Consider the following 20,124-nt stretch of genomic DNA (forward strand, 5'->3'; position numbering starts at 1 on the left):
ATTGGTTTCTACATACGTAAGTCACATCACCACTGGCCAGCTGGCGGTCCCCTGCATGCCCTGCCATATACATATGCAACCTCCCTCGAACAAAGTAAGATAATGTATCGAATGATCATACCTGATACATCAATCTTAGATCTAAACGTCTCCGTTAGTCTCCTCGCTGTCCACAATTTCTGTCCACCAGATGTAGATTTATCGTGAGATCAACCCTCTTGAATCAACCTTCCTCCTCTTGCACACCAAGAAGTTGACCTTTTGGTACCCGTTCATCACAAGCCATAATTCGGGACTGACATGATTCATGGAGAGATTACTCACGGTTCTTTAAGCCCAGCTCATCCCTTCACCGACACCATCGCCACCACTAGAAGTTCATATGACGTGTTCGCTTGAAACGCATTAGCGACTCTTGGTGGGATGAATGTTGTTTTTGACATGAAGGACTTGGGCGGTGAGATGGCGGGGGTTGTGGGCTTTCGAATGTATCTTAATGAGCTGCTCGATATGTGCGAAGAGAATAGGTGCTATCGACTGTCTATAGCGTCAGCCTCTCTTCTCTCTTTTTTTTCGAGAGGGTCCCCCCCTCAGTTTCACGTCTCAAGCTGAATCAGCTACCCTGTACCCTGGTCATTTACTCACAGTTACGCCCGACTCAATTCCATACCCTTATCAGTCTGATGTGAATCAATCCTGATCCCTTCATCCTCTTTTTCTGATCCCGTGATCCCTGAATGTCCATAAAAACCCGGTCTTTCGCTTTTTCTTCCTTCTATCCTCAGCCATATCTTTTTCTCAGTCTTCGGTGAACACACACTCTAACATGGATTCCAAGCAGAACAAGAAAGCGCAGGACACACAAAATCATAAATCAGTGGCGTACGACATCCTCCCGTCATACCCATTAGATGCGACACACTTGGAAGTGTTTGATGAGAACTTTGCGGATCCTTCAGCCAATATTTTGCTGAAAGCCGATTGCACTGTATTTCGAGTACCCTTGTGGAACCTTCAAAAGCACTGGTGAGTACGCTCAGTTTCCAGAAAGATCGTCACCGTTGAAACGGTGGGGAGATGACTTGTCGAGAATACTGCTGACGTGAGCCAGTGCCATTTTCCGCAAACTCAAAGATGACCGACTCCACGACAGCCTGTACAGCGGGAAGATAATCGACACAAAAGTTTCCGCCCCTACACTCCGCGCGTTTCTTTGTACGATCATGACTGGCGTGAACATACAGCCGGAACTGAAAAAGCTGGACTGGGAAAAGCTTGTAGACGCACGAAATTTATCCGATCGATGGGACTGTCCGATTTTCGCAGACGCTGTCAAGCAAGCCCTTTATATGAAAGTGGAGGGGAGTCCTTGGGATCTTTTCAAAGCTTCGAGTCAGATCAACGATGTGGACCTCGCCAAACGCTGTTTGAAGATTATGGGCATCAACCCTGCCGTCGATTCGGATTTGGCAAAGTGGAATACGGGACGTATCACTTTAAACCATTTCCACGTAAGTATATTACAACGCGGTTGAGATGCTGACATCGACCAGGGCGTAGCCGACCACTTTATGTTCGAGCTAATGCGATTGACACGTCGTTACCCTGGATGGTTGTCGGTAAACAGGAGGTGGAAGTTTGGGTCAGCGTATAAGTCGCAAACAACTTGGAACAAAATAGCCATGGAATTCGCTCCCAAAGCTCTGGATACATGATAGGATATGAAGATGTGCTACGAAAGTCGTATGGAGAGGATGCTGAGGGGATCGAAATGGAGAGTGACCGATACATTGAGAGAGTGGTATGCAAAATTTGTTCGTCGTGTCGCTTCATCAGCTGAAGTTTGTCTGTCATTTCCGTCAATACATTTTCTAGTGGTCAACCAGTCTGATGAGTACTAAGCCGAGCGAACCGTTACTGCTGTCATCATCTTGACAAGTCGACCGTTCTTGTCCCCACTCGATCCGCTTGACTGGCCTCGTGTGTGATCCAAATCAACGCTTTTGGACCTGTCCCTTTTCTTCGCACATCACTTTGCTCATTCGTCAGTTGCACGCACAGTCTCACGGTCTAGCTAACTCACATTTGAATTCTGTGTTCTGAGAGGAGGTAACATTTCTAGTAAACTCCGTTCGACCGTCTTCATTGATTCTTCGTCCAACGCGCTGGTGGGTTCTGAGGGGTTAGGCATAATCTTCCTACCTTTGCGTCCGTCTATCGCCGGAAGAAATGTGTGATTCCGTCCTCACTCCAGTGAACGGTTTTTCTCCACAAATAGCGACACGAGACATGATGAAATGGTTTGAGAGTTGGACGAAGCTGAGAATATGACGATTTAGTGCGTTGCGTGATACCAAATGACCCACCATCAAGTAAAACGACCTCTGCTCGTCCAATCCCCACAGCTAAAGCCAAAGCGATCCTCTGTCCCTCTCCTCCACTCAAAGTAGCCCATTCCCTACCCCACATAGTACGTTCTATGCCCCATTTCTCAGCTAGAGCCATTGGGTCAGTTTCGCCCTTTCGGTCTTGCTGTGATTTTTTACGGGATGAAAAACGACTTATAGTTTCGAGGAACTCGGCCGGTGTGCCGGGAAGAAGTGATGGTCGTTGGGGAACATATTGTACTAAAGTACGATATTTTGGAACGCCTGGTTATTAGTCTCGGTTGTGAGCATGAGGACTGACCATATTCGACTGACCGTCTGTATATTAGCTCAGGTTCTAAACGAACACTCATATCAAGCTTGCCAAGTATTGAGAAAAGGTAGGAAGATAAAGTAGGTGAAAACTCACTTTCCATCCAACAATATTTCTCCTGATTGGTAAACACTCAATTCCGCTATACATTTCAATAACGTTGTTTTTCTATGTCTCAGCTACACGCAATGATCAACCAGCCATACCCGTACAGTACAAGCTGATCGATGAAGAGAGGCGAGACAAAGAAATGACACGTACCCACAACCTGATGGACCTTTGATGATGACCACTTCACCTTCTTCTACTTCGAGATTGAAGTCCTTATGATCAGCAAGGGTGATTTCCCCCTGTATCTCACGTTGTGAGACGATCCTTTACCTGAGAGATAACCTTGTTTGAATGATCTCCTCGTCACAGCTTATAAAGGTATCACAACAGCATGCACAGTATAACCCTAAGGAAGAAGTGTCATCCAATATACATGATATGGACAAGAGAGAAGGGATCAGGGTAGGAGTGAAGAGGGGGTGACTTATGGGGCGAGGAGAACTCACATGAAGAATAGCAGAACCTTCTCCTTCATCTCTCCTCAGACTGAGCCCCTTGACGGAGAGTAGAGGTGCCATCTTGTATCTGTTTGCACTATCTATGACACATACAGATCATCCGGCTGAGAGATGGATCAAGCAATGACGAGTATCGAAGGAAGAGGATGATGAGACAATGATCAATGAATAATGTGGAAATGTCAAAAGCTGGCGATGTAGACGAAAGACAGGAAACCCTCACCATACGTCATTCTTTTGACCTCACCCTTTTTCAACCTCCTCTTTCGCCTGTCAATTCCCCTAAGATGATACATGAAGCATAATACCAAAATCTTGACAGTCCATACATACTTACATGAATTACACGTCCATGCATGCTCTGTCCTAACAACATGTTATTGAGAGTGGTGATTGTGGCACTTCTCAGAGAGCGTGACGATGTGGCACTCACTGGTCGTCTTCACCATGCTAAGTCACCATATCACCTGTGTGTTCCATTGTGATATAACTCCATCATCAGCTGGCTCAGTAGCATATTATGAGACATAATACCATCTTTGGACTGGGTAGCGGTCTTTCATGGATCTGCATACATAATCACTTCTTATTGCTACAGATGAATCTCTCATTCCTTCTTCGTTGTTGTTGCTGTGTTCCTTCTCATTTCCTCCGTCCCCCTTTTTCTTCCTTACATCCGCTACATGGCCACTTAACAATTGTTTGCAGCGCACGATTGCTACAGCCGTCAGCTCTAGCTCGGTATCATGTATTAATGACCCCAATCCCACACGAGATCCATCAAGACCATTATGCCGGGAAGTTAGGCTTACAACCATATAACCTCAAACCCACTGATCGGACGTCTCAAAGGGAAACAGAGATACAACTCACATGGATGATCCTGTAACTTTGGTCGCTTGGGTTCAACTCATGACAAAACCCAGTAGACGTAAAGTCGTAATGAGCACTTTGACAGGAGCAGTCACCGTTGCTTCCAGTGACGACTAGACAGTATTGGTTGGCCGGACCAACGATACCCTATTAATGTCAATTTTTTCTTATCTTCTCATCTTAAAAGACCTTGACAACGAAATGTGTTCATGTTCAGGATAATCAAAAAATGTGAAGAAGTAGAAGATCGTAAAAGAGGTACTGACAGTATTGGGAAAGTAGACTGATCCTCGACCAGCTTCGGCGAGACATCCATCGTTGTTGATACTTACGCCAATGCCTCCATTGACAGTGCAGGCGGTATCTGGTCGTCAGGCTCACTTCCCCCGAGCATACCTATCGGAAGAGATAGAGTGAAAGAGATTAAGAAGATCCATCTGTTCGGGTAATAAGGTTCACCTTGCTCATTACGCGCGATGACTCTAAAGATGGGACGTCGGAAGAAATGAAAGGGGAAGGATCACAACGCGAACCCGGATGGTAGGATTACGTGTATGAGGTAAGGTGATAAACATGGGTTAAAAGAGAATGGATAAGGAAGGATAATCATTCACTCACCATCAAAAAAGTTGGCATAAAAGTCGCCTTTAACAATAGCGGCCCCAAGGAACGCAACGCCGATGAACAAAACAGTTGTAAACTTCGTCTTGTCAATTTTCTTTTTTTCTCAAAGTATTTCCCGTTTCTCAAGTGTACAAGTTTTGGATTTTGATAGATCCGAGGAATTGTATGAAGAAAGAACATATCTCGACTAATCAGGGTTTTATACCTTTTCTCTTCCCCCACTCGACTCCACCTCGCTCAAGATCTATGACATCAGTCCAGAGTTGGAACTGCGGAATTCTCGATGGACACAAGTGTCATGTGGTACCATAAAGGATAAATGAGGTCATGATGTTCGTTGAACGGCGGTACAGCGGACGACTTGTCGGCTTGATTCAGATCGCTGTAAGTCGCTAATTGCTAACTTGCACTTGGGTTATGAAAGAAATGTGAAAGTCTTTCAAATCTCGCGTGACTGTTTCGTTTGAGAAATCACAAGCGACGAATGATATGTTGAGGGGGTGAGAGGGAAAATCTCTTATCTGATGGTGCCGAGAGTGGAAGCCGAGGGTTTTCGAATGGTGATTTTCGATATTGCAACTAGTTGATCTCCAGATGGTTAGTAAGATTTAGTGTCGACAAGTCGTATATCCCATCGGCCATCGGATATGTACGGATGATCGACAAAGGTATACTGTAGTCTGGATCATCTGCCTCCTATTCAGTCACTCTCTCACGTCGATGATGATTGTGATGACATACGAGTTCCACGTCTAATCAGTCCAACAAGCAGCAAAGACCATTCGATAGCTGATAAACCGTTTCAATGGCATGACATATTATTCTACATTCATGTCGTTCGGTTTCGTAGGATAAGACGGTTTAGTATAGGTGTATCATCTCGTTCTGGACCGCTGATCCTTGACTTGAAGATCATGAAGCGTGTGGCATGTGGGGCATCGAGGATGACGAAATATGTTCCATGCGGTCGCCGTTCATTCGGAAATCGACCTATGCACGATGTACGACATACGACACACAGCTACAGGAGCTTTGTCAAAAGGACGAGAGGACTACGAGACATTTCATGTAGGGTAATGACGATGATCGCTGGACCGAGGATTGACGTTCGCTTAATGACCGGTGAGGATGGATATAATGACGCATTGTCGATAAGCGAGATTCGAAAATGTGATTTGATTCATTCATGATTTTTTTCCTCGGGATAATGTTACTTTTGGAGACAGACGCTCCACAAATGTCGATCATACAGAATATAGTGTAAGTCATTAGATCATTGGTGAGCTCGAATATGTCAGAAAGGTAGTTGAGGGCGTCAGATAAAGGGGGTTTAGAAATCATCATGATTGAGAGAGGTCTTTGAGGTAGGTAATACCTCGGTCCACGGCCATCGACGAGCACGTAGCACATTTCAACAAATGAACCAACCCCCAAAATGTCAAGTTCTCCAGATCTAAACGAGTTTGAAATATCTCCAGCAGTTCAGTATTTACACAGATGTCAAGACGACGGTCAAGATTTGCGAGAGGTCCGAGAGGAAACCGATGAACTCACCAGTTGACACACCGATATGCATGCAATGATTTCTTTATCGTCCAATCCAATCTTTCGATAATCAATTTCCACCAACGTCATTTACTCCACAGATTCAAGGGTGTCCACAGCTTTACCCTTTCCTTTACCTTTATCATCCGTACTAATCTCCTCTATCGTTTCACCTTCCTCGTCATCTTCAGGAACTTCATCATCATCCGAATCGAAGTTAGGACCATCACCACCCAATGCACCAGCGCCTCCCATGGATTCCATCATTTTGGCAAAGTCCATTCCTCCTGGTCCGCCCATCCCTCCCAATCCGCCCATTCCCGGCATACCGCCCATACCACCCATACCGCCCATCCCTGGCATACCGCCCATACCACCCATCCCTGGCATACCACCCATGCCACCCATCATGTCGTCCATACCCCCCAGACTGAACGTCAGCTCAAAATAAGACGCGAGTCAGGAGTGAGCTCACTCTTCGGGTGCAGCATCTTGTTCGTCTTCGTCCACCCACTGATCGTTAGTCAAGGTCATCATACCTACATAGAATTGATACATTCGAGATCAGGATTTTGAAATAAGAGTATGAAAGAAGTGGAAGGTAAAAGGGGGTTATGAGAGGAACGAGTCACATAAAGGCGTTACGAGGGGAGTGGGATACAAGAGGATGCTATTAGGAAAGCGATGACACTCACCTTGGAGAAATCCGTTTTGATCCAATTCTTGTTAGGTTTCTCCTTTGTCAATCTTGGCCAATATTCCGCCTTGGGTGTTTTCTTGCGGAGGACGAGGACGATAGCACGTGTGGTGACCATTTTCTTAGTTGCCTAGTGGTTAGTGAGTTCAATTCTGGAAAGCAAGAGCACAATCGTGAATTATCAACCACAGTCGGATCAAAAACATGGGTCCGGATCGGCGAGGAACAGATGAGGGGAAAGTATGAAAGACCAAGAGAAAGAAGGACACACCTCTGGGATAATCTCATCATATAATTCCAGATCAAAAGCGAACTTTTTCTCCGGTACGCCCCTGGAAGAACTATTCGTCAGCTACATCATCACTCCACATTATCAAACCGTAACATCATACCAATCCCTAAACCTTGTAACTGCGTGGCACGTCGTGACAACATTGCACGGTCTTTGTATCGCTTGTCTCACCACGATCCTGTCGAACCGACCATGTGAGATAAAACAAGCAAAGTATAAGTACCACCAAGCGATATATTGTGATGAGGAGAAAAGATACAAAGTTTGAGATTGTGAATATGGGGCTGAATGAGACGAGGCAGCGAGGGACTCACTCCCCGGCGTCAGCCTCAAAGGTGATACCAGTTGGCTTGATGTCTAACTTAGGCTCTCCTTTGATATCAGGAGCGTTGATGGTGAAATAGATGATGTTCTATCATGTCAATTTTTCTTCTCGTTCTCGTCAATCACAAATAGATTCCATCCATTAAATCAAGTGAACGTAAGACCGTATCTCCGTATTTCTGAGCTACAGACCGGTTGGGTTTCGCAGAACTCTCACTCAGTCCCCAGCATGACCACGAGATGAATTTGACTACAAAAGGAAAATACCATACTTGAAGAGAGACATCACAAGTGACGGGAGGGGGGATGAAGTTTAGCAAGGAAGGATGAGACGTCAAGTCAAAAGATGAACATATCAAAAGGAAGTGATGGACAAGGCGGGGAGATGTGATGTCAAAAATGACCTCGACTCACCTTGTCTTCATCGGTGAGAGAACATCTCTCCGCGTAGATGATCTCTGGATGAGTGGATTTTACTTCTGACATTTTATCTCTAATTTTATTTAGATTACAAAAGCTGGGATAACAAAGAGGGAAGAGAAATTTCTGTCGATGGGGAAGTCAGTCAACGACGGCAAGTGTCATTTGGAGGTTTGCCACGTGGCAAGTGAATGTGGCGATTGCATAAAGACTGTGCTCGAACCTTCTTCTCGAGGGCGTCACTGCATGCATCGTTTCACCACCCATCACAAACGCTCGACTCTCCATTTCTTTTGTCATGTACATGTTTACTGTCAACCATATCTAGTATGATGCTTAGTTTTCCCGGAGGAAATAGCTCAATGATCAATGAGGGACGGTGAGGATTTGTTGACCTAAGAATTCTTCTCCCGGAGCAAGTATCTTGAATTCCCTCACGTATCCAGGTTCGACACATATGTATCTATCCTATTCATCAATATCTACCAGCTGTAATGAGATGAGGGAGTACTTACCCAGCCATTTTCTTCCATATCGATCATATTCTTTCCTGACTTCTCTTGAGGGTTCCAAACGGTAGAACTGTCTCATCAACCTCTCTCCGGGACGTAGATACTGGTATGACATGACTCACTCTTCAAAACCACGGAAACGAATGGTAATACTTCCACCGTCATCTTCCAACACAACTATCTCTTGTCCTGGAACTTTGCGGAATACCCTTTTCCATCAGCTGACATCACAAAAACCACACATAGTGCAGCAGGCGAGAAAGCACTCACGCATCCACCTCTTTGGTGATTCTCAAATCACTTCCATCCCATACTTTCACTTTCAACCCATCCGTCTTATCCTGCCATTCGGTCCCAATTCCCAATCCCTTCACGACAATCTTCTTACTATCCTTCACCGCTAAATAACTATGCAACAGAGCTTGAAACTTGAAATCTTCTTTACCCGTGTTGACCACATGTAGGTCTGTGGAGAGTTGATGTGGGGAGAGTGTGACCACATATTTCAAGGAGTATTCATGATTGAACTCAGCAGGAGGGGGAGGAGCTGAAAGACGGATACTGATTCCTTCTTCGCGGTCCATGATGATATGTTCAAGTGACCAATTTTGAGAACGGACGTAACCATGTTGTTGCAATGCTGCGTATTCAGGTGGAGAGGGAGGAGGGGGGCCAAAAATGGGCTAAAGGTTAACATACATGATATGACAGAGTCCTTTGAAAGTGGGTGTAATTGCTTGTTGAGTGATCTCTGCGATAAAGGGACAAGTAAGGATTTGTTATGGAAAGGGTGAGGGTGAGATGACTCACGAAACAGATAGGAATACCACCACGAATCTCCTGGTCAGTAATGATTTTTTTTAATGGTAGATATCTGATTGTCAGATGTTACTTACAGCCTTACTACCGTCCAAAGCGGATTTGGAGGAGACGAACAGCCTTTCCTTCCCCTCTACTTTCCAGGAGGTGACCGTTGCGCCGAAAAGGCTACGTATCAGCTATCACCCACTATATCCATGTAGCATTTGTCTCATACATCTCATATACACTGCATTTGATTGATGAAATACTTCTGCATGACTATCTGCAGGTATTGACTTTGATGGTAGTGAATGCTCCGTGTCCACCTCTGGCTGCGCCCTCTGACGAACGTGTCGAATGGAAGTGAACTCACTAGATCTCTGCCGTAGCTCCCGAGGCAAGTCTCAGAACTATGCTCTTGTCATTCTCTTCCACTGGCATCTTGTCTCTATCGATCTTTGAGTTTTCTTTAATCTCTACTGAGTTGGTCTTCTGGGAAGTTAGTGATGTTAAAGTGACAGCGAAGGTAAGGAATGTGATGGCAAGCCCACCCTCTGTTCTCTGTTCTCTGACTCATCGGAGCCCCACGGCACGTGTTTCCATCCGAATCTCCACATCAAGTAATTTCTCTTCCAGTCACTTTTGTTTGTCGTATCACACCTTTGTCGAGTTTTCTCCACGTCATCCACCATCCATCACACACCAAACCGTTCAGAGATGGATTATCAACTGCTCTCTTCTGAATTCCCAGAAGAAACCTCTCATGAGGATATCGTCGGTGCCGCAGATCTTGCCGCTCAATTGGAACGGGCAAGGAATGACTCGACATTCGACGAGCCATCTCAATCTACTGCTCTTACTCAAGATGGGAGAGCGTTGGGTGATGATGGAGGACACTTGAAAGATGATCAAGCGAGAGGAGAGGATGGAGTGGGATTGGGTAAATTGGAGAAGAGGGCTAGACAGAAGGATCAGAATAGGAAAGCGGCAGAGAGGAGTCGACAGAAGAGGCGAGATGAACAGTGAGTTGTCGAATGCTACACTCTGTTGACTACCTTTCACCACCAAATCGTTTACTGCTCGACTCATATCAGGTGTTTGACGATCGTGGCTGCTTGATAGACTGACGTGACTGCGAGATGGGCAGTGATGGAGTGTCTAGATGTCTTCTTTGAGATTGGGAAGAGAGAGTGTGTGTGAGAGAGAGTCATGACTTTGGGGCAGTATATAGACTGACATTCAGATCCGCTATCGAAGCTAACATCACCAACATGCAAGAAGAAAACGCGCAACTTCGAGCTAAACTACAAACACTCTTGTCTTCCCGTCCTGAAGTAACCACATCAACCATCGTTCCTCCTCCTCCCCCTACACTTACTCAACCTATCGTCGAACCCAACGATCCCACCGCTGTTGACCACGCTTATCTCGCCAAACTTCAGGCGGAGCTCGAACAATGTCGTGCCACCCTTCTCTCCCGTCAACTGGAATATGTCGCCATATCATCCGGTAGACCAGACCAGGAGAAAAATGATGAATTGGAAGCACGACGTGTCACATTACTAGGACTGTACAAAACTCTCGTCACTCTGCAAGCTGAAGCTACTAGTATATCAAAAGTTACTAATGCGCTGAATTTGGACAAGGATCATTCGGAGCGACAATGGGAGGTATTGAGGAAAGAGATTGTAAGGCGTCGAAATATATTGATGGGTGATAGACCGGATCTGGGGGAGAATGAAGGGGATGAAAGAGTTGATGAAACAGGTGATGAACCGGGTGATAGGGAGTTGTTAGTGATCCGAGGTTGGGTAGATGAGGCAGTTAGGAATTGGGATCCTGCTGCTGAAACGGCAGCTTGATGGCAGAGAGCCTTTGAGCGTTTTCCTAACAGACTCGTTATAATTTATAGGGTTCGACATGATGACATTATTCTTGTACAAGCATGTGCGGATTATCGTGACGCTGAGTGCCACATGAATCGGGGTTTCGTTTGGCGGAAGGAATGTGCGGCATACGGCGGTACGGCGATACGGCGATAAAAGTCTTTGTAAGGAAGAAATAGGGAAAGAAAAATAGGCTCACCACTTAATCGACCCTCCCTCCTCCCTTGCCCCTTGCCCCATCCCCCAATCTCCCCCCAATCTCCCTCTCGGCCCTCATCGCCGGTCATCACTACTTGACCCCATTCTACACTTTCTAATCATCTCTCAACCAACCTCTTCATCAACCTCTTAACTTTCTTGACTCTCATATATATCATTCAAAACCCATTACTTCAAAATGTCTGAACTGTGAGTTCCTCATTGCCGTCCTCACCTCTACCTAAATCCTTCAGTTTCGACGCAGCGATCGGGACAGGCGGAGGCACGTTTACCCCCTCTTTCTCTCTATCTCATGTCTTGATTCTGTCCATCCTTTGCTCTCATCAACCATCTCCATGGTACCATTCAAATAGCAAAAGTGTGCAGAACTCATACTGACTCTCAGCGCCGATGTTGGTCTTATCGGTTTGGCCGTCATGGTATATCTTCCCTTCAATGTCACTCGCGGTCTACTTGCTGACATGATTTTTACTCACACTATAATAAATGATCAATCCATCAATTTTACATTCCACACATTAGGGTCAAAACTTGATCCTCAACATGAACGACAAAGGATTCAAAGTTTGCGCTTACAACCGGTTAGTTAAGACCAGACACATTGCATACAGATGCTTATTTTCCAGTACCACCTCCAAAGTTGATTACTTCCTCGAGCACGAAGCTAAGGGTGAGCATACATACCTCCTGCATTCCTTCCCACATGTCTCCTTTCATCATATTCAATCTGTGATCATGTGGATGACCAGAACTGATCAGTGAAGGAACTCAAATCATTGGAGCTCGCTCGATCGAGGAACTATGCTCTAAACTCAAGAGACCCCGAAGGATCATTCTCCTCGTCAAAGCTGGTCAGGCCGTTGATGACTTCATCGCTCAACTCGAACCTTTCCTCGAAAAAGGAGATATCATCATTGACGGTGGTAACAGTCACTACCCCGATTCCATCCGTCGTACCCATGAACTCGAAGCTAAAGGTCTTCTCTTTGTCGGTTCCGGTGTCTCCGGTGGTGAGGAGGGTGCACGTAACGGTCCTTCTCTCATGCCCGGTGGTAGTGAAGCCGCTTGGCCTCATATCAAGGAAATCTTCCAGAAGACGGCAGCTCAGGCTGAGGGAGAACCATGCTGTGATTGGGTCGGTCCTACCGGTATGTCCTATCTACTCGATCGAACTAGCTCAATGCTGATTTCGCTCTTCAGGTGCCGGTCATTACGTCAAAATGGTTCACAACGGTATCGAATACGGTGATATGCAACTCATCGCCGAGGCCTACGATATCCTCAAACGTGGTCTTGACCTCTCCGAAGATGAGATCGCTGACATTTTCGAGAAGGTACGTATTTCTGATATAATCTGGACAGCACTGACGATATTTTAGTGGAACAGTGGAGTTCTTGACTCTTTCCTCATTGAAATCACCAGGGATATCCTCCGCTTCAAGGACACTGACGGTGAACCCATGTTACACAAGATCCTCGACTCTGCAGGTCAGAAGGGTACCGGTAAATGGACTGCCATCGATGCACTCGACCTCGGCATGCCTGTCACCCTCATCGGCGAGGCCGTCTTCTCTCGTTGTCTCTCGTCCCTGAAAGGAGAGCGTGGTCGTGCTTCCAAGATCCTTGCTGCCCCAGCCCGCGAACCCTTCCAAGGTGACAAGCAGCAATTCATCGAGTGAGTATTCTCATACATTGCATCGATTCCTGCTGAAAGAACAGCGATCTCGAACAGGCTCTTTACGCCTCGAAGATCATCTCATATGCTCAAGGTTTCATGATGATGCGTGAAGCTGCCAAGGTCAACGACTGGCCTAGCATGAACTATGCTGGTATCGCCGCCATGTGGCGTGGAGGTTGTATCATCAAGTCTGTTTTCCTCAGCGACATCACCGCCGCCTATCGTGAGAACCCCAAGATCGAATCGATCTTGTTCAGCCCGTTCTTCACCAAGGCCATCACCAACGCTCAACCTGGTTGGAGGCGTGTCATCGCTCAGTCGACCCTCTGGGGTATCCCCATCCCGGCGTTCACCACTGCGGTGAGTGAAAAGTTCTGCTCATCAAATGACATGCTGAAATAACAGCTTTCGTTCTTTGACGGATACCGTGCTGAAGTCCTGCCAGCCAACCTGTTGCAAGCGCAGCGTGACTACTTCGGAGGTGAGTTTCCTCTGTCTTACGCCCTCACTCGTCCCCGAACGTCAAGCAATCCCTTGTTGATCACCTTGTCTTGCGACTTACATTCTACTCCGCCGTCGGAATCCGCTAACCCGCAGCGCACACGTTCAAGGTATTGCCCGGTAAGGAAAACGACCACATGAAAGCTGGTCAAGACATCCATGTCAAATGGACTGAACGTTCCGGCGACGTAAGTTTTCCCTTCACTCCGATCCGCCCCACTCTACATTCCATCCCCAATATTGATTCCTGTCTTCATGCGGTGCAGCAACATCATCCTCGTTTTGAGAGCATTCCTTGCCTCCCGGTCCTCATGGCACGCGGCAACAGGGAAAAGGACCCGTAAAAGGGGTCGGACAAGGTTGACGACGCAGGTTTCTTCGTCGACGTACAATGCTTAGAGAATGCCCAGCAAATCTGTTTGCAATGTGTGAGAGAGGCAAAGGTGGGAAAATGCAAGCATTGCTTTGTCGTGTTATCTTGTTTGACAGGGTCCTCGTCATCTTCCTCGTCATCTTCTTGGTCGTGCGCGGGTCAGACTAACATGAGGCTTGCGGCAAGTAGCACTTTATGTTTTATTGGACGTACTTATAAAGCTCTCTCTCACCACAGTTCTCTTCCCCAGGCTCAAAGCAGAGGAAACTCAGTAGTAAGCTCCAAAAGCAAAGCTCAAGACTCCAAGATGCTCTCCCCTCGTAATTTCATTAACGCTCGTTCCCCCTCCCCTTACTCGCCCAACCATCGACAGGCAACCATGACTTCGCTCACTGAAGTCATCCCCAAGGTCGTCTACACTGTCATGGAGGAAGTCAAGGAAAGGGTGACGTTTGACGCAGAGTTTGACGACCCAACTGCCAATGTCATTTTGACTTCTGACACTGGAGTCAAGTTCCGCGTCCATGGATGGCATATCAAGCGCAAGTCGTGAGTTGTGTCTTCTACTCCTATTCTTCCTTGCGCAATCTTCCTTCATATGTGTCTCCTCTGACCTCGTTCATCGCTTCATCTCAAATGATTTTTTCCTACCTCCTGTCCAGTCATAAGTTATCACCTACTTGACTTCGTTTTCCATGGATTGCCCTCTTATCATCCTACGCTCCTTTGAGGCTTAATCACACAACTTTCTTCTCTCCTACCGGCATTGCCAACATACGTCACTTGATCTACCTCCCACATCCTTCTCCTCCCTCGCCTGATGTTCCCCTTTGATCTGCATGCCTTGAATTAATCCACCAACCCATGATGAAACAATCACTAACCTCAGTGACCTCATCGCCGACATGCTGTCCACCTCCAACTCCCGTGACGGTATTCCAGCATTTGCCGAAATCGACGTTGCCGCACCTACCGACGTCCTTCGTCACTTTGTCCGTCTTTGTTACACTCCTTTCCCCGCTCCATCCCACTTCACTCTTCGTGAAGTCGAAATCCTCCTCGCTATCTGCGACCATCTCGGTTGTATCGGCGTGAAAAACCAAGTTCTCGACCTTTACGCTTCGAACGCATACAAGGACCCGGTAGGCACTTTCGTGCTTGCTGCAAGACTCGATCATCTTCCACTTGCTCGAGCTTGTATCGGTGCTTTTGACGAAGCTCCAAATCTACCTTTTGCACCACTTAGCAGCGTGCCGATGGAGCAGGCAAATGTGATCCCCGGTACTTGGTGGTTGGAATTGATCCGTCATCGTCAACACCATGAACACCTGGGGGTGTATACGATTAGGAAATGGGATGATGTGGCTGGGATGTTCTATCCTGGTCAAAGGGTCAATGGAATGTCTGGTTGATTGATCAGATGATAAGCCATGATGAGCATTGTGGTTTTGATGATGGTTATGAGATGTGGATAAGAAAGAGGTGATGAGATGCATCGAGAGTCGAGGGTGAGTGGAGGGGAGAGAGCGCTGATGTTTGACAGTGGCTACTGATGCCTAGTAGGAACATCGTGAACTTCAGAAGCGACTACGAGACTGATCCTTACTAGGATCATCTGACACTGTTGCTCGGCTTCGGTCACGAGTGTTCCGGACCTCCGGCTCCTCAGGGAAGAAGAAACATCCTTCACCCGAAATTTTCTGACTGCTGAACCCATATATATATAATTGCTTACTCTACATGATAGAACTTTTAACCCGACGACGGCTCGACCATGACCTCTCTCAGCGTAAACGATATCAAGCCGATTAAATGGGACGAAGTATATGTACGACGACCCTGCTGCCAAAGCTATCATCATCTCAAGCGATCATGTACATTTCCGCGTTTCCACTTGGCATCTTAAACAACAGAGGTCAGTCTTTACCAGTCCGGCTGACGAGGAGAAGGCTGACACCACATAGTGAACTCATCAGCAATTCACTTCGGGGAAACCAAAACCTTGACCCCCTTCATCTTACTGCTGATGCTCGTATTATCCGTCGTTTGATAGGTCTTTGTTATCCCAACGCCTGGAGAGGACTTATCGACGACTTGAATATCACCGACCTCCGTATCCTTCTTCATCAATGTAACCAGCTTGAATGTCATGAATTGATTCGCAAGATCCTTAAATGGTTACAAGAATCATGTGGCGGTATCGATAGAGATGCTTTATCAGTCTTTGCTCTATCTGTCGATTACAATATGATCAACATAGCTCGAACTTCGATAGCTCATTTTCGTGAACATTCGGAATGGCCTCTATACCCTATTCCGTTCATAAAGTGGGGACATGAAACTCCCGTTCATTCAAAAGATCCATATCGTAATCTGACATCGTTATTGCAACTCACATGTGGTCGCATAAGGACATCGGAAGAAGGGAATGTGATTGTGATTCCTTGGAAAGAAGTGGCCAAGACGTTTGATCCTGTTTGGTGAGAGGGATGTCACACACAGTGAGTCGTTTTCGAGCAGAATTTCACACGCTGAAATCACAGTGTCGCTATAACGAAAGCCGTACCAGAACAGAAAGTGGTGCGACCGACATGCAACCTCATCGATCGTTTACAAATCGACAGGATACACATGTCACTGCTCTGGTATGTATGGAACTTGTCCTCCGTCCGGTCCCCCCTATGCCATCAAAGTCAAACCTGTCAGATGTGGCGTGTCCTGGAGGTTCATATAGGTATTTACACATCCAGCTTTCAACCCCCCCCCCCCCCTCTCCCTTCCAAGTCAAAATCTCCTTCACCCTGATCTGACTCAATCATGCTTCACGAGTTGATCTCATGAGTGGTCATGTTGTATCACATACCCTTCTTCACACCTTCCGTCCAATTACTACTTCTCTTACACTCGCTCAACTGCAACATACTGTAGAGTACTAAAGCTCCCCTGCATTGCTAAGTGGAGTTGACGATGACGCCGAGAAAGGGAACCGTACACGAGGGACTCATGGTACATGGTCGACGCTTCACTCACTTCTCTTCTTTTAGCCATGTCGTAACAAGTAAACGAGGTCGCTGAGTCCCCGCAAACCTCTATCCCCTTGGTTCACTCGGAAGAGGAGATCATATGATACACACACTATGATGATCCGTATGCTAAGGTGATCCTGGTTTCCGACGATGGGATTCACTTCAGAGTTCTGACTTGGCCTCTAAAAGAATACAGGTATGTTCATTACGACAACACAAGTAGAGTGCTGAATAGTGAAGCACGTTCTTTTGCAATTTGCTCGAGCTCGAATCCCCAACCGACATCTCTCACTCTCCCATTCAAACGGAAGCCGACTTCTTTACTCTAAAAGCCTTCAGCAATCTCTGCTCCGCCCCAATGACCGTGAACTTGATGGCTACATTCACTCTATACCACTTTCACTCCCTACTTTGTCTATTGAACAAATAACAATGTGAGGATTTGATCAAGATGGCTGTCAAAGAATATAATATCTCCCAAGATTGTTCACTCAAATGCTTTATCATCGGCATCGAATTTCGTAATTCCACACTGGTGCAATGTGCCGTAGAACAATTTCTAGAATCCATATCGAACCCTCTCTACCCTCTCAACAGCCTCGGGAACAGAACGGACGACATAGATGAACGCTTGCCTCTCAACCTTATGAAGCTTCGGTTCCAGATGCAAAGTCCCATATCTCGTCATGATGGGATGTCCATCAAACCTTGGGACGAGGTATCGTGGGATCTTGCCTTTCCCTGGGACTCATAAGATGTACGTCCTTTGACCTGCCCGATGTACGGAAGACTGATACATCAGGGTCTCCGTTTCCGTTTCGGTTCTCTTACGGTCTATTTCAGTGTGCAAATTCACTTTCCTGTCTACACTCATCTTCTCTCTTCAACAAATCTTCCCATCATGTCCAAGTCGACCAAAACTCCCTCGTCTACACAAGATCTCAAGTGGGACCAATACTACAATGATCCCTCCGCCAATATCATTTTCGTCTCCTCTGACAACGTCCATTTCCGCGTACATGGATGGAATTTGAAGCGACACAGGTGAGCTTCTCTCGTCATCACTCCAACATTTCATTTCACCCTGTCGCTCGAATTTTGTTTCGCGGCGAAGCTACAGCTTTGATCCACTCACTGGTCATGCTTTCAGTCCAATACACCGACTTGAGCTCATCTTGATATCTATGACTTCCGGACCTTGAGAAGTGACGCAGGCTGACGAGATGCCAGTCAAGTTTTCGCCGATATGCTCACACTTCCCTCTCCACCGCCGCAGACACACGCCCATTCGCCCGAATTCCACGCCGTTGATAACGCTCTGTCCCTGCAACACTCTCCTCTCCCCATCACCATCGACGCACCGGCCGATACCCTACGTCACTTTATGAACTGTTGCCACTCCTCTATGCCAACCCTCGACATCACCACTGCTGAATTGTCTGCCGTATTGGCATTGTGCGACAAGTACGATTGCGGGAATCTCAAGAACAAGATCATGGACGCTTATGAGACCATTGCTCATCGAGACCCCAAGCAGACGTTTGTAATCGCCTCTCGATATAATCATATAAAAATGGCAAGGGCGGCTATTAAACATTTCCCAGTCAATGCAGGCCTCACAAGCTTGGGTAAAGCTGTCACGGATATACGTTCCCCCTGGTTGGTTGAGCTTTGCTGTCGGAGATTTGGGGGGTCCATCGAGGGAGGGAGATGTTACGTGGACAATTGGGAAAGTGTTGCTCGCGGCTTCGATCCGTGAGTTCGGGTTCTGGTCTGAACTACGTACATTACATCAACCCTGAATGCAACCAATTAAGGGGTTCACGGTTCGTGAAGTTGACTTTACTAAAGTACATGTATAGTCTTGCCTTTTCCGTTCACTCGAATGACCTCATGATCCTCAAAGTACCAAGAGTTGCAAGAGAGACACTGCCTGATGGTGAGAACCGTCCCGACTTGCCGAGATCAGTCTCTTGAATTTGACTCGTGCGTCTCATATTTGTCCCGAGGGCACGGAAATCTCTCTCCGGGAGGAGGAAGCTCACCCTCTATGTGATGCCATCAAAGAGGATAACGCTAGAACCATGCTTGCCTCGAGGCTTCAGGGCATCCGCCCTACGGGTTGTGATGTCCCCACGAATTCGACCTCTCTTCCTCTACTCTTTCTTCTCTTTCATTTCCCCTTCTCAAACTCCTCATATCCACTCAATATGTCCGACCCCGCTACTGAACCCAATGAAGAGATCAAATGGGATGAAGTTTACAATGATCCCACTGCTACCGTCATCTTCGTTTCTTCCGACAAGGTCCATTTTCGCGCGCACGGATGGCCTTTGAAGCGACATAGGTATGTTTTTCATTTCTCTCCCTCTCATTTCACGTCATCACCAGACGGCCCTGTCAACTCAGTGCACCTCATAAGTAGTGTAGGAGAACATGTATAGTGTCATGTACAAGTACATTTACAATTTAGTTGGATATGTGCTGACGAATACTCAGTCAAGTCTTCTCCGACATGCTCACACTTCCACAAAACGAATCCACCGAAACTCCTCTACTGTCCTCCACCAAGCCGATCGAGCTCGATGTTTGGAACGATATCTTACGCTTCTTTCTCGATCTCTTCCACTCCTCATCGCCTCCCACACTTGACGTCCAATTGGGAGCACTAAAACTCCTGCTCAAATTATGTGACCGCTTCCAAGCCGAAGCCCTGAAGCACAAGGCGCTGGAGGGGTTCATGCGCTTTACTCAGAAGGACCCGATCGGCACCTTTGCTCTGGCAGCTCAGTGTGGTCATGTGGAACTTGCAGCCGCGTCGATCAAGCACTTCTCTGAATACAAAGGTGACCCTTGGCACGAATGGTATGGTTGTTCAAAGGAGACTCTCAATCAGATACCTTCAGAATGGCTGTTGGCGCTATTTCAACGACGGGTTAATCTAGGTTGGGATATGAAAATAGGACTAACAGAATGGAAAAGGGTAGCTGATGTCTTCACCCCTGAAAGCTACAAAAGTTCAAGGGTGGGGTCAAATGATTTTTGGAGAGCATGAGAATTTATGTTACGTTCCCAACAACTTGG

General features: G+C 46.7%; 10 protein-coding genes across 10 annotated transcripts; 6 read left to right on the forward strand and 4 right to left on the reverse strand.

Moving 5' to 3' along the window:
- Positions 1-826: 826 nt before the first annotated feature.
- Positions 827-1,654, forward strand: TREMEDRAFT_63919 (uncharacterized protein; the record flags this gene model as incomplete). The annotated part of the gene is made up of 3 exons (XM_007006142.1): positions 827-1,026; positions 1,154-1,515; positions 1,554-1,654. The coding sequence occupies 3 exons, from the start codon at positions 827-829 to the stop codon at positions 1,652-1,654; spliced, it is 663 nt and encodes a 220-aa protein (XP_007006204.1).
- A 272-nt stretch (positions 1,655-1,926) lies between these two features.
- On the reverse strand, positions 1,927-3,329 carry TREMEDRAFT_69531 (uncharacterized protein; the record flags this gene model as incomplete). The annotated part of the gene is made up of 7 exons (XM_007006227.1): positions 1,927-2,015; positions 2,080-2,175; positions 2,367-2,651; positions 2,731-2,735; positions 2,797-2,868; positions 2,962-3,023; positions 3,258-3,329. The coding sequence occupies 7 exons, from the start codon at positions 3,327-3,329 to the stop codon at positions 1,927-1,929; spliced, it is 681 nt and encodes a 226-aa protein (XP_007006289.1).
- Positions 3,330-3,960: 631 nt separating this feature from the next.
- TREMEDRAFT_63921 (uncharacterized protein) lies at positions 3,961-6,176 on the reverse strand (the record flags this gene model as incomplete). Its single annotated transcript, XM_007006143.1, has 6 exons — positions 3,961-3,987; positions 4,143-4,289; positions 4,409-4,506; positions 4,761-4,848; positions 5,058-5,148; positions 5,995-6,176. The coding sequence occupies 6 exons, from the start codon at positions 6,174-6,176 to the stop codon at positions 3,961-3,963; spliced, it is 633 nt and encodes a 210-aa protein (XP_007006205.1).
- Positions 6,177-6,325: 149 nt separating this feature from the next.
- Positions 6,326-8,141, reverse strand: TREMEDRAFT_72087 (uncharacterized protein). The gene is made up of 6 exons (XM_007006228.1): positions 8,039-8,141; positions 7,615-7,712; positions 7,280-7,349; positions 7,007-7,138; positions 6,787-6,824; positions 6,326-6,741 (listed from the first exon to the last, which is right to left on the reverse strand). Exons 1-6 carry the CDS (start codon positions 8,108-8,110, stop codon positions 6,402-6,404), a joined length of 750 nt encoding a protein of 249 aa, XP_007006290.1. The 5' UTR covers positions 8,111-8,141; the 3' UTR covers positions 6,326-6,401.
- Positions 8,142-8,410: 269 nt separating this feature from the next.
- Positions 8,411-9,798, reverse strand: TREMEDRAFT_69533 (uncharacterized protein; the record flags this gene model as incomplete). Its single annotated transcript, XM_007006229.1, has 7 exons — positions 8,411-8,512; positions 8,560-8,626; positions 8,679-8,765; positions 8,827-9,239; positions 9,367-9,393; positions 9,453-9,543; positions 9,731-9,798. 7 exons carry the CDS (start codon positions 9,796-9,798, stop codon positions 8,411-8,413), a joined length of 855 nt encoding a protein of 284 aa, XP_007006291.1.
- A 276-nt stretch (positions 9,799-10,074) lies between these two features.
- Positions 10,075-11,219, forward strand: TREMEDRAFT_63924 (uncharacterized protein; the record flags this gene model as incomplete). Its single annotated transcript, XM_007006144.1, has 2 exons — positions 10,075-10,379; positions 10,601-11,219. The coding sequence occupies 2 exons, from the start codon at positions 10,075-10,077 to the stop codon at positions 11,217-11,219; spliced, it is 924 nt and encodes a 307-aa protein (XP_007006206.1).
- A 311-nt stretch (positions 11,220-11,530) lies between these two features.
- Positions 11,531-14,117, forward strand: TREMEDRAFT_40135 (uncharacterized protein). The gene is made up of 11 exons (XM_007005987.1): positions 11,531-11,651; positions 11,848-11,881; positions 11,985-12,043; positions 12,089-12,132; positions 12,227-12,610; positions 12,663-12,796; positions 12,842-13,137; positions 13,182-13,500; positions 13,546-13,621; positions 13,738-13,829; positions 14,014-14,117. Exons 1-11 carry the CDS (start codon positions 11,641-11,643, stop codon positions 14,038-14,040), a joined length of 1,476 nt encoding a protein of 491 aa, XP_007006049.1. The 5' UTR covers positions 11,531-11,640; the 3' UTR covers positions 14,041-14,117.
- Positions 14,118-15,840: 1,723 nt separating this feature from the next.
- TREMEDRAFT_63926 (uncharacterized protein) lies at positions 15,841-16,498 on the forward strand (the record flags this gene model as incomplete). Its single annotated transcript, XM_007006145.1, has 2 exons — positions 15,841-15,929; positions 15,991-16,498. 2 exons carry the CDS (start codon positions 15,841-15,843, stop codon positions 16,496-16,498), a joined length of 597 nt encoding a protein of 198 aa, XP_007006207.1.
- Positions 16,499-17,941: 1,443 nt separating this feature from the next.
- Positions 17,942-18,799, forward strand: TREMEDRAFT_63927 (uncharacterized protein; the record flags this gene model as incomplete). The annotated part of the gene is made up of 2 exons (XM_007006146.1): positions 17,942-18,084; positions 18,271-18,799. The coding sequence occupies 2 exons, from the start codon at positions 17,942-17,944 to the stop codon at positions 18,797-18,799; spliced, it is 672 nt and encodes a 223-aa protein (XP_007006208.1).
- Positions 18,800-19,250: 451 nt separating this feature from the next.
- On the forward strand, positions 19,251-19,980 carry TREMEDRAFT_63928 (uncharacterized protein; the record flags this gene model as incomplete). The annotated part of the gene is made up of 3 exons (XM_007006147.1): positions 19,251-19,387; positions 19,540-19,910; positions 19,937-19,980. 3 exons carry the CDS (start codon positions 19,251-19,253, stop codon positions 19,978-19,980), a joined length of 552 nt encoding a protein of 183 aa, XP_007006209.1.
- Between the last annotated feature and the right edge of the window lie 144 nt (positions 19,981-20,124).

The sequence above is a fragment of the Tremella mesenterica genome, assembly GCF_000271645.1.
Source record: "Tremella mesenterica DSM 1558 unplaced genomic scaffold TREMEscaffold_9, whole genome shotgun sequence".
NCBI lineage: Eukaryota > Fungi > Basidiomycota > Tremellomycetes > Tremellales > Tremellaceae > Tremella > Tremella mesenterica.